The sequence below is a fragment of the Carcharhinus amblyrhynchos genome, chromosome 13, assembly GCF_965287045.1.
Source record: "Carcharhinus amblyrhynchos chromosome 13, sCarAmb.v2.hapA, whole genome shotgun sequence".
NCBI classification, from domain to species: domain Eukaryota; kingdom Metazoa; phylum Chordata; class Chondrichthyes; order Carcharhiniformes; family Carcharhinidae; genus Carcharhinus; species Carcharhinus amblyrhynchos.
This window is the reverse complement of record NC_137336.1, coordinates 23,565,074-23,582,995: the sequence shown is the minus strand read 5'-3', so window position 1 is coordinate 23,582,995 and position 17,922 is coordinate 23,565,074. Positions and strand designations below refer to the sequence as shown.

General features: G+C 39.8%; 1 protein-coding gene across 2 annotated transcripts in view; it reads left to right on the top strand.

The window, feature by feature from the left end:
* The first annotated feature begins 4,202 nt into the window (after positions 1-4,202).
* Positions 4,203-17,922, top strand: part of LOC145351769 (gamma-aminobutyric acid receptor subunit alpha-6-like) — a 66,137-nt gene continuing 52,417 nt past the window's right edge. For both annotated transcript variants that reach the window (XM_080201393.1, XM_080201392.1), the window contains exons 1-6: positions 4,203-4,394; positions 4,595-4,725; positions 5,069-5,136; positions 5,615-5,835; positions 5,930-6,012; positions 17,143-17,286. In XM_080201393.1, the coding sequence (XP_080057519.1) occupies positions 4,264-4,394; positions 4,595-4,725; positions 5,069-5,136; positions 5,615-5,835; positions 5,930-6,012; positions 17,143-17,286 (778 nt within the window). In that variant the 5' untranslated portion in view covers positions 4,203-4,263. The remainder of the gene's footprint in view (positions 4,395-4,594; positions 4,726-5,068; positions 5,137-5,614; positions 5,836-5,929; positions 6,013-17,142; positions 17,287-17,922) is intronic.

Here is a 17,922-nt window from a genome sequence, read left to right as displayed (position 1 = left end):
CTTTCAAATCCAGCAACAAGAAAAGTGGCTGAACAAACAGCATCCTCGTCCAATCCAACTTGCTCTGAATACTAGCACAATTCACTCAAAAACAGCTTTCTGGGTGGGGCATTTAGTTTTATATCCTTGCTTCTGACTCATAAAGCAGCTTCTCTACTCAGAACTCAGTCACAGCAGCAGACCCTCAGGAGAAAAGCAGAAACTCTTTGGGGACGATCTCAAAGCACCCAAGAAAAGGTCAAACATTCCCACTGACTCACAGAAATCCCTGGCTTGTGATTGACCAAATATAGAAGGCTCACTGGGGAAGGCACTAAATACACCAAGAGACTTCACTGGGAATGCTCAGAGGTAAAGACAAGGTGTCAGTGGGATTGTATAATCTTTCTAACCAACTCCTCAAGATTACCTGACCCACATGTGGAGAGAGCAGTTACAGTACATAGTATTCTGGATTTTATTAATAGGGGCATAGTACAAGAGCAAGGAGGTTATGCTGAACTTATACAAGACTCTGGTTAGACATTAGCTTGAGCATTGTGTATAGTTCTGGGTGTCGCACTATAGGAAGGATATGAACTTATTGGACAAAGTGCAAGAAGAGGTTTACAGGAATGGATTCAAGGATTAAAAACCTCAGTTATGAGGCTAGATTGGAGAATTTGAGATTGTTCTCCTTGGAGAGATGAAGGCTGAGAAAATTTAGTCAAGGTGGTCAAAATCATGAAGGGGCTGGACCGATTAAATAAGGACAAACTGTCGCACCTCAAGAAAGGATCAAGAATGAGATGGCACAGATTTAAGGTGATTTGCAAAAGTAGCAACTTTGATTTGGTTTATTATTGTCACATGTATTGATATACAGTGAAAAGTATTGCTTCTTGCTCTCTGTACAGGCAAAGCATACTGTTCACAGAGAAGGAAAGGAGAGGTGCACAATGTAGTGCTACTGCCATAGCTAGGGTGTAGTGAAAGATCAACTTAATGTGAGGTAGGTCCATTCAAAAGTCTGATGGCAGCAGAGGATAAGCTGTTCTTGAGTCAATTAGCACATATCCTCAGACTTTGTACCTTTTTCCTGATGGAAGAAGGGGAAAGGATGTATGTCCAGGGTGCACGAGGTCCTTGATTATGTTGGCTGTTTTTTCGGGGCAGTGCGAAGTGTAGACAGTGTCAATGGAGGGAGGCTAGTTTGAATGACCGACTGGGTACAAGACCCTTTGTAGTTTCTTGTGGTCTTGGATAGAGCAGGAGCCATACAAGCTGTGATACAACAGGAAAGAATGCTTTCTATGGTGCATCTGTAAAAAACTGGTGAGAGTTACAGTAGACATGATGTGATGTGAGAGGAAAAAGACGCAAAAATGGTTCACATCTGAAATGCATTGCCTGGTGGAGACAGATTCATTTGAGGCATTCAAGAGGCTATTAGATGACTACTTGAATAAAAACAATATGTAGGGGTGCTGAAAAGACATGGGAATGACGCTGAGCTATAATGTTCCTTTGGAGAGCTAGCGCAGACCCGATGGGCCAAATAGTCGCCTTCTGCGCCCTAACAATTCCGTGATTCTGATTCTGTTGTTCACGCATTTTACTTATCAGCCATGTCAGAACCGCATCCAACCTGAGCGGCGGCTAGTCATCCTCGGTCCCAATGTCGGTGATTCTACCTCAGTTAACCCAATGGCAAGGTTCACACCAAAGTCTTTGTAACATACAACACAATATCGTGGATGCCGGAATTCTGAAAGAAGACGGACAATGTTAGAAAATATTCATCAGGTTCGGCAGCAGGTGCAGAGAGAGGAACGAGTTTTAAAGTACCTAAAAGAAGAAAATATGTTGGCAGTGGTCCACTTGCAATGTTGGCCATTGTCCACTTTAGCAAGTGGACCATTGTCAACATATTTTCGTATGACACGTTACCTATTGCATGAGGCTTTGCCGTTTAATAGACGAGGTAATTATAAATTACATGCAACCCCCCCCCCCCCCCGCGTTTACTAATGGGAATATTATTCTTTGAAGTGTAACAAATTATTGGCGCAATTCGCTGTCCGAGCTTTTCCTCAGCGAGATGCGATGTACACGCAATTCCAGGCAAAGCGCCACACAGGATTTGTGTTGTAACCCTACTCCGTGTTTTTATTTCTTCCAAACATTGTAACAGTCAACACAAACACTGAAAACATTTTACCCGGTTTTCTCGTGGAATAATAGCTTCCAAAGACGGCGGTAATTCTGAATGGCATTGCTTCTTTGTCCCAGCCTAACTGTTGTGCAGGAATTCTTGACGGACGGAATGGAAATTAAATGTTAATTATTTCCAGCGCACAACTTCTAGCCCTATCGATTCAAAGCGCGCTTCCCTTGCATTGCATTGTTACTGGTTTAATGGCATCGACAAGTAGCATGAGCGAACTATGCAAGGAGAAACATTATTATATATCATTATGTAACTAGAATGTCATTCTGGTAGATTATGGTTAAAGCCATGACTTAGATCAGTGTGAAAGTTGGCATTATAAAATCATTGGCTTTTGATTTATAGGTAGAAGGATCTGAGATATAACTATACACATGTATAAAGACAAAAAACGTCTACTCGTTCCCATTGCTTCGACGAAAAAACTATAGCAACCATGAGTTCAACGCTGAATGTCATCACGTGAGACCAAAGCAGAATACATTGGTTGTTCGCTGTCCTGCTTTGCAAGGTTACAGCGATAGGATATCTATCATTTTACGTTAGTCTACAAACATGGACGTTCCGTGAATTAAGAAGGTTGCCTCCCTTCCAAAAGGAAGTATTTTTCTTCTCCCAGACTCCATTATTCTCTCCAATATTCAGTGTGTATGAATGCATGTGGGACTTGGGGAAGCATGCCAAGTGTGTATATAACGTCAGGAGCTTTATTGTAAATTGATCTGGTATTGGCTCAGCTAACACCAGCGAACTACACAGCTGTGGAAACAGATTTGGTTGAGTGACCCATAAGTGTTACTTTAGCCTAACATGTAAGGGTAGACTATGTGTGGTGGTGTTGGGGTCAGGGAGATGAAGATGAACATGTCCTATGTCACTTCCCTGAAAATTGTCCCTATAAATTTGCGAACTTGAATTTCCAAAGCTAACCGTGAAATACATCACTATAGTTACAAAATTATATGTATTAATTCAGATTTTACAGTTTGTTTATATTTTATTCAAACACGAAATATTCCCAAGTCAGACATTGCATTAAACGAAGATTTACAGAATTCTCTCGAATTTACAGCACAGAAACAGTCCGTTCTATCCAAGCAGCGTGTGATGTTGCTTCTTCTCCACCCTAATCAGGTTGGTTAGTAACCTATTATAGCAACCGGGACTGTTAAATGGGTTCACCTATGGATCATAGAAAATGTTTTTTTTTTGATAGCACGTTCATTGATTTAAAAACAATAGCTGCTTAAGAGTTAAATCAGGAAGTTAAACGCCGACAACGTTTTAGCTGCTCACCAACAGGTTTGACATAGGGAGCTGGGGGGTTGGGTTGGTGGTGATGGTGGGGGGATAACTGATTAACGCGAGGATTGAGCCATGTAGCAGCGAACAGAATCGTTCCTGCAACCCCCACTCCCACACCGTACCCTCCCCGCCCCCCCACCCCCTGCCACCACCACCAATTCTGATTATCTAGATTATATCTGATAAAGAGCTAAAGTCTACCACTTAAATCCCTCAAACCATCGCAAATGTGCGTGTGTGTGTGTGTGTGTGAAGAGGGGAGGAGGGTAGTGGGGGAGAATAGAGACAGAGAGAAACCCTGTGATAGTCTCGGATGGATTCGCGAAGACTGGCAATGTAAAAAGAAACACGGATAAATTAGGAGGAGGACATTGAGCTATTTGCTGGATATTTAAAATAAATATAGCATCAGAAGAGATGTCGTAATTTGCAATCTAATCTCCCGCGCGTCTGGGTGTCCATTGCCTCTGCCAGGATCCCTGACGGCTCCTCGCTAATTCCTGCCAAAAGTATCAGTGGATTTCTTGCTTTTAATCTCCCATGATGCCGTATTCGATTATTGTCAATGTTCGCCATCCCGGACCGGCTGTTAAACTCTTTAGTTTTAAACTGAGCCACTCAGTTGAGCCTCGACAGCAGCAGAGAAATAAAAGGAGAGTGGAAATTGCCTCCTCCGAGCGCAGAGGGCTCAGCACTGAGGTACTAAAGTGTTCCTTTATCGTTGCTTTTATTCCCCGTGAAATGGCACAATGACGGCAAAAGTGAGGAGGCTTACAATATGGGACATGCAAATGGTTACTGCTGACATGAGATCTGTGCTTGCAATGCCTACCAGCCGCGTGGGTTTACTGATTTTTGTCTGTTACACAGCACTGTGGTGGTGAGTCTATCTTATTTACATTTCTACTTAGTTGAATCCTTTTTATGTTCTGCCCACGCATTTTAATACGATGTCGTTTTTTTTAAATGCTGTGCTTAAATAGGTTGATAGCCAAATCCCCCCAAAATAACAAAGGCAGGCACTTTCTTCTTTGATTACCAAAGGTGCCCTTGACCTCCAATGTTAATTTGCATTTGCAGTATTGGGGAGACACTCAGAAATAGCTCTTCCAATCAAGACAATGAAGTAAGAGTCCATTCGGAAAACATCACACGTATTCTCGATAGACTCCTCGATGGATATGACAACAGGCTCCGACCCGGGTTTGGAGGCAAGCTATCGTGTTTTGTTTTCTTTTCACACACTCCCTTCAGCTTGTAACAGATTCAGACCCATATTCAACCCTTACATGGCACACTTCTTGATGGCTACGATTTCAAGTCTGAACAAATCGTAAATATTTACACTCTGCTGCAGATGGGTCCATAGTAACACTTTCGCAGAGACCGCGATGATGGTGTAACTCAATGCCGCCCTTCCATTGCCGCTCAAACTTCGAGTTTTATTCTAAATTGCATTCTATGTCCTTCACATGTGACACGTGAAGGTAACGTGCACTCAGAAAAGCGAAACCAAGGTGATTTTTTTAAAAACCTGATTTGGTTTTTCTCTAGGTCCTGTCACTGAAGTGAAAACTGACATATATGTGACAAGTTTCGGTCCTGTGTCTGACGTCGAAATGGTATGATACTGATAATTAAAAGATTGACTAATGCTATTAACCTTTTTTTAATAAACGTACTGCTAGACTTGGCCATCAACATTAACTTCCAATTTTACCGCCTGGTTTTATTATTTTGGCATCTGGGCAAAATGTCATTAAAGAAGATTATTTGCCTTAATCTGTTTGACACCTCCTGTCGCCAATGGTCTCGGTGATCATTTCATTTTTGGCAATAGTCAATGCTCCACATTCCCACAATCTCTTGGAGAAAGAAACATTTGTCTTTTTAAGCAGGCCAAGCAAATCTCTAAGTATGTCAAATCACCTGAAAGTCAGTTTGATTTTTTACAGTAGGGGTATTTATTGACACTGAGTAAATCCATTGAGCTCTTGCCGCCCTGTACCTGGCAGAATATTAATGGTCCTGGATCAGTGGTCAGTGACCATTTCTTAGTATTGCAGTGTAACATTTTAAAGTGATCTTATACTTTTACAGGAATATACGATGGATGTCTTTTTCCGTCAAACTTGGATTGACAAGAGGCTGAAATTTGATGGGCCTATTGAAATCCTTAGACTGAATAATTTAATGGTCAGCAAAATTTGGACTCCAGACACTTTTTTCAGAAATGGAAAAATGTCCATCGCTCACAACATGACGACTCCCAACAAACTTTTCAGGATCATGCAAAATGGCACTATACTTTACACCATGAGGTCAGGCATAATCGTTGGCGAAACACTACATTCTATTTGATGGCTACGTAATAATATTGAACCTGTAACATATATTTTTCTCCTCCAATTCCAGGCTCACAATAAATGCTGCGTGTCCTATGAGACTAGTAAACTTCCCAATGGATGGGCATGCGTGTCCCTTGAAGTTTGGCAGCTGTAAGTTTCAGCATTCAATGTGTGTTGGGTATTTCTTAATCAAAACTAAAAAAACTATTAACATATTAGGTTGATTGGAGGGCCAGACGAATTTACAGGGCTAATGTTCTGAAATATTACAAGACAAATTGCAGCTTTCGTTTCAGAAGAGCAAAAGGCCACTTGCATAATACTCGCTGCAAATTCACGATAATCAGGCAGTCTAGAGAAGGCTCACTAGATTGATCCCAGGTATGGAGGGATTTTGGAGAAGTTGAGAAGATTGGGCATGTATCAATTGGAATTTAGATGAATGAGAGGTGATCTTATTGAAACATATAGAATTCTCAGGCAACATGACAGGGTAGATGCTGAGTGGATGCCTGTCCTTCGAGGAGAGTCTAGGACCAGAGGACATAATCTCAGAGTAAGGCAGAGATAAGGAGGAATTTCTTCTGAGGGTAGTGAATCTGTGGAATTCTTTACAGTGGAGGGTTGTGGAGGCTGTATCGTTAAGTATGTTCAAAGCAGAGATAGACAGATTTTTAATAAGTAGGGGAATCACAGGTTATGGGGATAAGGCAGGAAAGTGGAGTTGAGGATTATCGTATCAGATCAGTCATGATCTCATTGAATAGCAGAGCAGATTCCATGAGCTAAGTAGCCTATTTCTGATTCTATGATTTATGCTGTTATAGTTTAAATCAGTTTACAATACATAGTGTAAAGCTTGAAGGTTGTGAGTTCAAATTCCACTTCAGACACTTGAGTACAAATCTTGGCTGACACTCCAGTACAGCATTGCTTGTTAAGTAGGCCCTCTCCGTTCTCTCAAAGGGGTATAAAATAGTTTTTAGCACTGTTTAAAGTAGAGCAGGGATATTATCCCTGTTATCTGGGCCAATATCTATTCTTAAAACAAACTACCTAGTCATTATCACATTACTGTTTATGTGAGTTTGCTGTGAGTAAATTGGCTGCCACTTTCCTGCATTACAGTAATGACAGCACTTTGTAGAAGTACATAATTAGCTATAAAGCACTTAGGTCATGAAATATATTATAAATGTAAGTTTTTTCCTTTCATATATCTGTAATGGTCTAATAAATAATTGGCAATGACATATACCATGCACTAAGTATATTATTCTACGCAATGGGCCTTCTTATAATCTTAACTATAAGAATGAAGTTCCAGCAGAACATAAAGATTAACTATGTCTCATACAATTGCATTATGTCCTTAAATTCACCATTAATTATTTTATATTGAAGCATTTTTATGTAATCTATTTTCCTCCATGTATCTTATGTTACCTAGGGCAGTGACTGAATTATCTCTTTTCAAATTAGTGATCACTGACCCTCCCCTATTATCTAGATTATGTTATGTAATACTCATAATATGAATATATTCTAAGTAAAGGGTATTTTAATAAATCTTTTTCAGAAAATAAATATTTACTTACAGGTAATCAATGAGATGAGTGTGCCCCCTTTTCATTGCACAGTCTGTCTATCCTTGGCAGGACCATGGACAGAGCAGAAGCACATGAAGCAGAACGCGGAGAAAACAAAGATTTGGGGAGAGCAAAGCATGGAGAAAGTATGAGGAGAGTGCAGGGAGAGCAGATGCATGTGGAGAACAGAGCAAGAAGGGCATTAGGTGAATGCAGAAATAATTGGGTCATGCTAAGACCGCAGCATAGAGAGAGGAGGAGCTTGGTAGGAGCAGAGCACAACCCTGGCTGCCACTCATTTGTATAGTCTTGTTCAAAGCAGTTTCACATTATTTTGTGCACTCCTGGAAAATCACCAAGGGTGCCCAGGATTCTATGGACTCCAGTTTTAGAGCCACTGGTCTAAGGGTGCATTTATGCTATAAAGTCTGCGAAGCAATTCATAGAAACGGAAACGTACCAGCATAAATCTAGAGTCAAGGCCAGACCTGACTCTTAAGTGAAATAGAGTAGAACTCCCCGGAGGAGATAATCTCAGACTCCTTTGGTTTGGCTCCAAGTTGAATATAGTGACAGCTTGTTTAATAAATTGTTAATAGTATTCCTTTGGCATTTTACACCTAACTTCAATTTAAATGTTTGGAGATTAGGGTTTTGCTCCTTCCTAATTTCTAAGGGATAATTCTGCCCACAATTGTATTCAATTACCCACAGCCGTCTTCTGGACTAAATTGCACCACTTCAGCTAGACAAGAGACAGGAGATGCAAACACAGTTTCATCTGGTTGGAAACAGATTAGCGGCTGAAGAATAAATACACCTTTGACCCTGTTGTAACATGATGTGGAGATGCCATCGTTAGACTGGGGTAAACACAATAAGAAGTCTCACAACACGAAGTTAAAGTCCAACCAGTTTATTTGATAGTAAATATTTTACTATAATTTGATAGTAGATATTTTACTGTCAAATAAACTGGTTGGACTTCAACTTGGTGTTGTGGGATTTCTTATTCCGCTGTAACACACAGATTAGAGGAACATAGATAGAGGTGTACAGCATTATGAAGGAATAGATGGGCTAGATAGGGAGAAACCTTTTCCCTTAGTAGAGAAGTCAAAAACCAGGAGACATAGATCTAAGGCAAGAGGGAAGAGATTTAGAACGGATTTGTGCAAACACTTTTTCACCCAGAGGATGATGGGAACTCACTGCCTGAAAGGGTAGCAGAAGTAGGAGCCCTCGCAACATTTAAGAAGCATTTAGATGAGCACTTGAAATGCCACAGTATACAGGGTTACAGACCAAGTGCTATAAAATGCAATCAGAATAGAAAGGTGTTTGACAGCTGGCATGGACACAATGGGCCAAAGGGTCTCTCTTTATGCTGTAAAACTCTGACTCTATGACAATGTGGCTGCAACTTGAATTGATATTTTCAATCTAAATTTCAGGTATAAAAAGGAATAATACTCACATGTTGGGGATGAATTAGATCTGGATAATATTGCAAAATGGGTGATCTTACATTGGCAACCTGTTTTGCATCCTGCTTGCTTTGTTTTTTCATTCATGTAAAAGAAAATTGGATAGAGAATGAAATCGGATATGACTTCTTATTGCCATTTTATGCTACTGCACAAGACTAATTTTGTCCCCATTGACCTTTCAATGTGTGTTTGTAAAATTCTCTCCCTTTTCTTCAACAGTCTATAACCCATGGCTGTGGTACAGTTCTATAGATTCTGTTACACTGCTGTACCTTGCTCACATCGTCTTTCATTTTATGTTGGTATTGATAGTGAATGTCAGTTCTGATTACCAAGGAGTTGGAATTTTCTTTGAAATGTAATTGGGAAGCTACGATCAAAAGTAGGCCCATTCATGCACCCATTTTGCTGATGTCTATTTTGACTAAAGTTTCCTGTCAAATAGATTAACATAGACCAGAATGTAAATATGATCATAAATGAACAGAAATCAGTGTAAACAATAACTGCCAAAGAAACTCACATAACAGAAAGTTCCCACAAACAGCAAAAGACAAATGACAAATTAAACTGAAATAAAAATAAAATACTGCAGATGCTGGAAATATGAAATAAAAACAATGTGTTGGAAATACTCTGCAGGCCTGGCAACATCTGTGTAAAGAGAAACTGGGTTAACCTTTTGAATCATGTATGATTGCTTTTCAAAACTGTTAAACTTTATCGCTTGTTGTTCTCTTCCTACACCTAGTGGTGCACAAGGCAGACTTTCAACTGTTTCCATCACAAGATTTTACCTTGAACAGGTTGCTAGCTTATTGCAAGGGGCTTTTAGCTTGAGGGGCATAACTCCAGCATGGCTGGCCAGGAATCTTATTGCTTGCCATTGACATGTTGGGAGGACTTTGCAGGCTGATATTCAACCTGTTTTAAATACACTTTCCTTGGCCATCACTTTCCTTGGAGTGGGACTCAAACCCAGAGCTTCTGGCTCAGAGGTTGGGACATTACCCACTGCACCACCCCTTTTAGTCATGTTAGTTTAATAATAAATATAGACTAACTTAACAAATCTTCTTTCATAAACACAGCATATATTCCTTCTTTAAATCTGAAGTTAGAAATTTCAGTCATTGTAAATATTATTTAGGGCACAGTGGCCCATAACTTCCATAGATTGGCAATCTCTGTTAGATTACCACGCTTGCATTTCATAGCTCCTGTTTCGCCCACCTTTTCTCACTCAGGCTGGGTGAGATAGGCGCAGTGCAGTACGCCACTGGCAGCATCAGTGCAGAGTAACTGGAAAGCCGAGGTCAGTCAGACCCACTTTTATGGGCAGTACTTCCGTACAGGGTATGGTTGAAGAGACAAGAGGACAGTTAAGTTTCAATTGTAAGTGCTTCACTGGGGGATGGGTGGGGGGAGGTGTGTGTAGGGAGGGGGGTCGTTGTCCCAGATCAGAGATGGTAGTGTGTATCATACGGAAAGGGGAACTGGTGTTCTGGATCAGAGATCGGGAAAGGGTCATCCCAGAGTGGGGTTGGGCGCTTGGGAGGGAGGGGAGGTGACCAGAAGTGGTTTAGTCTGGGGGTTGAACATAAGAACATAAGAAATAGGAGCAGGAGTAGGCCATCTAGCCCTTCGAGCCTGCCCTGCCATTCAACAAGATCATGGCTGATCTGAAGTGGCTCAGTTCCACTTTCCCGCTTTCTCCCCATAACCCTTAATCCCCTTGCCTACCAAAAACCTATCTATCCGCGTCTTAAATATATTTAGCAAGGTAGCCTCCACCACTTCAACAGGCAGAGAATTCCAGAGGTTCACCACCCTTTGAGTGAAGAAGTTCCTCCTCAACTCTGTTCTAAACTGCCCCCCACTTATCTTGAGGCTGTGCCCTCTAGTCCTGCTGTCCTTTCTGAGTGGGAAGAACCTCTCCACCTCTACCCTATCCATCCCTTTCATCATCTTATATGTCTCAATGAGACCTCCCCTCATCCTTCTAAACTCCAACGAGTACAAGCCCAGTCCATTCAGCCTCTCCTCATAGCTCAACCCCCTCAACTCCGGTATCAGCCTAGTGAACCTCCACTGCACTCCCTCCAAGGCCAAAATATCCTTGCGCAGGTGCGGCAACCAAAACTGTACTCCAGCTGCGGCCTCACCAGTGCCCTGTACAGTTGCAGCAAGACCTCCCTACTTTTATATTCAATCCCCCTTGCTATGAAGGCCAGCATCCCATTTGCCTTCCTGACCACCTGCTGCACCTGTAGGCTGGGTTTTTGCGACTCATGCACAAGGACCCCCAGGTCCCTCTGCACCGTAGCATGCTGCAGCTTTTCGCCCTGTAAGTAGTAGTCCTTCCTACCATTATTCCTGCCAAAGTGGATAACCTCACACTTGCCAACATTGTATTCCATCTGCCAGGGGGGCAGCTGGTGTGGTGGGTCCCCTGGAGGGTCATGTACTTGTGTTAAGAGTGTCCGGTGCAAAGCTAAGTTTGGGGGTGTAGATAGTTACTATGGAGGTAGAAGTGTTCCTTTACCTTCTAACTCTTTCAGAGTAGCTGTCAGGGTGAAACTGGCAGAACCATCTGAAGTTAATGATTTCTACCGTTTCTGTCGGATAGTTTCCAGTTCAATGCAATTGTGCAGAGGAAGTTAACATATCTGGGCAATTGCCAGATAAACCTTTCCTTGGGAACTTCCTGGAGAGATGCCCCAGAGCGCCATTGGGTACCCTTCAAATGCAAGGATGGGGAACCTGGAGGATATGGGCCAGTATGTCTAAGAATAAGCAATTATGGAAGTCTTTCCATTTCTAATGTAAGCTATGCTGTGCCATAAAAATTCATTCACAGAATCAGCAAACACAATGAAGGTCTCAAAATAATCACAATAAGCTATCCAAATAATAGGATTATTGCTCCTACAGTACTGAGCATATTTTTACACCTGTTTCTAACCAGCATAACCAGCAGGAAATTTGTGTGTCACGATCTTGGAATTCAGGGTGGAGTCATTATAAGACAAGATGTATTCTGTTGCATAAATCATTGAATGTAAAAGAACAAGGGCATTTAGACACAGCTTAATTACATACATAATGGACTTGGTGTCAGGTGTCAGCCGTGGCTCAGTGGTAGCTCTCTCAACTCAGAAGGTTGTTGTTTCAAGCACTACTATTGAGATTTGCTTACATGATCTAAGCCACCACTTCAATACTGTATGACTGTTGCATAGAATGGTTGTTTGTGTGCATTGTCAGAAGTGCACCTTTCAAATCAGATGCTAAACTGATGTTTCATCTCCTCTCTGAGGTAACTGGGATAGTGCCATGGGATCCTTTTCACAGAAAAGTGGTTGAATTCTGATCAACATTTATTTTTCAACTAGTATCACTAGCTGTGTTTAACAGTTCTGAAGGGGAGTCATACATGACTGCAGAGTATTTCCAGCACTTCCTGTTTTATTTCAAACTTCCAGCATCTACAGTATTTTGCTTTTATTTCAATTTAATTGGTTGCTTGTCTTTCGCTGTTTGTGGAACCTTTCTGTCTGTAAATTGACTGTGGTGTTCCCTTTATTACAACAGTGACTACATGTAGGAAAGTATTTCATTAACTGTGAAATATTTGGATACCCTTAGATCACGATGGACACTACATAAACGTAAATTATTTCTCAAGTGTCCCCTTTCAATATTTTACGCTGGATATTTACTTTATGCCCTGATTACATGATTTCAGGAAACTCCAACCCTAAACGTATAAACGTGCACATTTTCAGCCACTGGTTGTTGAATAACTATCAAAAGCTAGAATACTGATTATTTTTTCTACTAAGGTCAATTAAGATGTAGAAATTGCTGTTTTAGCTGAGATCAACTAATTCAGCAAAGCCTTTGAATTAAGCTTGAGACATTCCTAGTTTATGTAACTTAGACTATTATGGGAATTTCCTACACTGGACTTAATGGCAACATACATTCGACCATGGTTTTTTTCCCCTCCATGTGATGGGTATTCTTAATATCCTTGTGCAGCAGAGACAGCATATTGCAGGTGAATTTTACCTAAATATGTATTGAATTTAGTGGAAAATGACATGATTCCTTTTTGTGTGAGGATAAAGAATGGCTTATTAATAAAACTACTGCTCAGTATATATTACAGAACTTCATGCAACCTTTATGGAAATCTCAACATTGTTTACTACCAATGAGTTATAGATGTCCAGAAGTCTGGACAAATGTTCATAGATGTCCCATTCTTTTTCATTACTCTGCTCTTCCTTCAAACTGTCAAATCAAAGCACACTTACTATCTACCTTTGCTTGCAATACATTTCTGATCTATTTCTTGAATTTCCCTGGTCTCTTTTCTACATCTTGTTATTTCCCATTTCTCTCCAAATCTTTCTGCTGTTTTGTATCAGACTGATGTCTCTCTTTGATATTTCTCTTATTGTATTTGCTGTCTTTGGCTTGCTTCTTTCCTTTCTGTTGTTGTCACTTAGCTTGATATTCTCTTCCATGCTGCTCTCCCAGATTTCCACTCTAAGGGGAGTTTATGGTACTTGCCTTTTTTTTGTTATTTAAAGTAATTGGTAGCTCATGCAAATACAAACCAAGGGCCCAATTTTCCATCGAGTTCTGAAGATAAGAAATATCCCTTCTTCTCAAAAATTACATAATATATTCAGAAGTTTAAAATGTGAAAACCTCAAGACTTTGCTTGGAAGCAGATAATTTATCAACATGTTGAGAGTGAAATATAAACTGATTTGTTCTAAATGTTACATAATAGCCAACCATAACATTGTCAGCTGTAATGGTTGCTTTTAGTTTATTTTCCAAAATTCATGACTTTCTCGTACATCTTCAATATACTTGTACCTACTCTAATTCTGATAAACATGATGAATAGAGCAGTAACAGTTCAGTAAAATGCCAATATTAACTCATATCAGTAAGCATGTATAAATGAGCTCCATGAATTTAAAGGTCAATGCATTTTAGTACTCAAGTATACTGTTTAGAAAAATTTAAGAGCAGTTTCTGTTCAAAGCCAATTTGTTTCACTTATAGATCTCCCTGCTTGTATTTCAGTAGCATGAAAAGCAATATTTTTCTCTAATGGATAATTCTCATAAAAATAAAGAGTATAAAAATGGTTTTGAATGAAGATTAGCAGCAGAGAAACATGCAGCATGCATTCTTACTAAGAGACAACAGGGACAAAATTTATTAGTCTTTGAAACTAGGCGCAATTCAACAGGTGTTCAGCAGCACTGTGTCACAATAGGGAGGCTTGAACATTGTGCTGATTTTGTCCATAGGTTTTAACATCACACTTCCCAAAAAGGTGAGTCTTGAGCAACAAACATGTACCTTGATGCAATTTACATGTCAGACATAACCAATTTTGTCGAGCGCAATTGCCCATAGCTTAGTCTGACAGGGACAGGTGATCAGAAAGGGAGCAAGGCCAGCTAGACAATAGCCCAAATGTCAAAAGGAGCACTCCTGTTTATTTTGACTCCACGGAACTGGGCAGTTATGGAAGCCCTGTATCCTTTTTCTGAGCACCCCGCTTAAGGACCCCCGGTCTGGTTGTTTAAGACCTTGAATTGTAAGTCACGACTTACACATCCTATCTCACCTAAAACAAAAGACCTGGCCTAATTTAGCAGGAACCCTACTGTACATATAAATTGGATGCAGGCCTCTGCCCTGCTAAATTGGTTAACGTTGAATCAATTTTATGTCAAAATTAAAACAATGTTGAATTTTTGCCTAAGTTATTCCTTAAAAATTTTAATCAGTTTTAATTTACCTACAGTTACAGAAATTCAGGGATAAGTTACATTCATCCTATTTGAAAGTTATTGTGACAGATCTTACCAATTTCTCCACTTAACACATGATTTAAAAGCAATTTATTCCCATACATTGTCTTAGGCACATTATTATCAATATTACAAGAAGTTCCTGACAGATACTCTTGATACAATAGAAGCAAGATACTTAAGAGCTTATTCTTAACACATTGTAAAAAGTAACCAATTCAATGTGTAAATTATCTAAAGATCTCTCTGGAAAAAGCAAAGCTTTTTAATTAGTGATGCATTAAGTGGCACTATTAGTTTGGAAAATGCATCACAAATATTTTCTTTTTAGTCAAAATATTGCAAAGTTGATGTAACTACATATGGAGAGCAAATAGGCTTGGTGCCAAACGGGTATCCCACTGAATTTAAGAGGATGGACAGTCGGCTGGCTTTCATACAGAACTAGCCAACATTCAGATCCAGAGATGGGAAAGGGATGTTATTCCATGGGAGGCCTCAAGCAAGCAGGAAATGACCCAGATTTTTTGCAACTGTCAATTTTGATAACTGAGGAGTAGCTAGTTGACCCCAAAAGGATTTAACACCCCGCCCACCCCAAATATTGCTGAGGCCATTTTGTAAGTGATCTTGAGTGGTCTTATTATAACACTCGTATGATGTGCATATTTGTATCTCAAAATTACAATATTTGGGGACCTCAATTTAGGTCCTGTAATGACGCTCCTACTTGCTTTAGGTGTGCACCTGGATCACATTTTTTAACGCAGCTTGCCTCCAAAAATGTCATCAAAGTATGTTTGCTCCAGAGCATTTAATATAGCTTATAGTTTTTGTCAGAATTATAATAAAAATAGCATCCGTTGACCTGGGAGGAGTAGTGTTACCTCCAGGCAAAAGAGCAGTGGGCAGATTGAATGGCAATGTGTTTAGTGGACCATTCCAATTTTAAGGTTGTACTGCCCCATTCTCAGCGTACTAAGTCAAGTTGACCCTTACAAATCGATCTGATGTTGTTTTGATAATTTTACCAAAAGCTGAGATACTCTGTGTTCACTATTGTCGAGTAAGTGTGCCTTGGCGATATTTTTGAAACAGATTAATAAAAAGGCATGAAAGCTAGCGTAAGTCCCACTATGAAGCTGACACTAGTCCACATTTTCGCTAAGAAATGTAATCAATCCTGGTATGCCCTACTGGAAGCAGAAAAAAGTTATTCCCTAGTCTAGCCTTGTCTCTGCTATTGAAATGACAACATTCAGGATAGTGTTTGGACAATCAGTGCTGAAGTACCCTTGTAGGCGCAATGCATCCACCTCAGCCATTCCAATCATCCAGTCTGAGCAATTTGGAACATGTTCATGAATTGGCATAGGTGGACGATAGAGAAGAATCCAAGATATTTACCAACAACATCTTCACTGCAAAGTTTGTTTCTGTTGTAAAAGATAAATCCCTGAAATAACAGCAGCACTTGAAGGAATGTCATGCATCAAGTTATGTTAATGAGTGCTTCAACATGGAGCCAAATAATTAGGGCCCTGAAGGGTACTAGAATTAAAAAAATCTACATTTGTGGAAAAAGACAAATATCTACAGATTTCTTCATCAATTTTAAATTCAATAAATGAAGAAAAGCAGAAAACAGGCAAGCGAGCCGGTTTATTTTTAAAATGAATTACCTGGCACATTTAATGAAATAAATCACAGTTAGTTCATTTTTCAGTGTTCTAGAGCCACATTTCCTTTCTGTTCACCAGACTGAAAGATGGTCCATTTTAAATAAAGTACAATTAAGTTGTGGGTTTCAGAAAAATCAAGTCTACAAAAATGTTCACAGACATCCAGTCATCAGCTACGCAGAAGGGAACTTTAAGATTTAAAGTGATTTGCAAAAGAAGCAAATGCGATGTGAGAAAAAGCTTTTTCACGCAGCAGGTGGTTTGGGTTTGGAATGCGCTGCCAGGAAGTGTGGTGGATGCAGGTGGATTCGAGGCATTCAACAAGGCATTAGGTGATTATATGAGTAAAAATACTGTGCAGGGATGCAGAGGAAAAGCAGCAGATGCTCATTTGGAGATCCGGTGCTAAAATGATGGGCCAAATGGCCTTTTTCCACACCATAATAATTCTGTGAATTGTTAACTGGGCATACAATTCTTGAATTAGTTCAAATATTTGTAGATATTTATTGCTCCAGTGTGCTTTCTGTTGTTGTTCCTGTGAATCATTATTGATGTAAACAAGTATGATGATACTGTTAGCTGGTGAAAATAGTTTAATGGGTAACTTAAAAAGAAACAGACAGCATATGGTGGGAGCATCAATTGAAATATGACATTCAATTTGCAGATGCCTACCCAAGAAGTGAAATCATTTACACATGGAAGAAGGGCCCTTTGTACTCAGTAGAAGTACCAGATGAATCTTCAAGTCTGCTTCAGTATGATCTTGTAGGCCAAACAGTATCCAGTGAAACTATGAAATCCAACACAGGTAAGTGAAATTATTTTTGGAGTTACATGTTTTAACATTCAAGTACTGCTTGTTTATCATTTTATAAATGTAATACATCAAGTTTTATTTAAATTTTTACTTAATATAAAGTTCTCAGTTATCAGTCAACTGAAGGAAGAGACAAAATGCTGGAAACATAAGGTCATTGTACCCTGGACCAATAAATGCATTTATGGAATTGACTAGCTGAATTTGAATTTTTCCTGATTTTAGGATTGGAAACAGAAATACTTTATAAAATGTGTTGTAATTAATCCACAACAATGCGTAACTGGTTTGTACAGCAAGATGTACTGAGAGATTAACTTATATGCATGCAGCACAAACAGTTTTTAAATGTTATTTCCTGGCAGTACATTCCTACCTATGTAACTCTGCATATTAACAAGTACTTGCCATTTGATGAAAATTAGATTTGAATGGTAAGCTTCCAGATGGCAGGCACCTGCAACTCTCCAACCTGACTCAAACTGCATGATACAATCATGGAATCCTGCCATCTGTTTGGAATACAGTACTTGCACTGTTACTGAGTTAACATTCTACAGGCTCCCATTTTACAGCTATTCTGAGAACAACCATTAAGCTTAACCCACCAAAATATTCACATTGCTG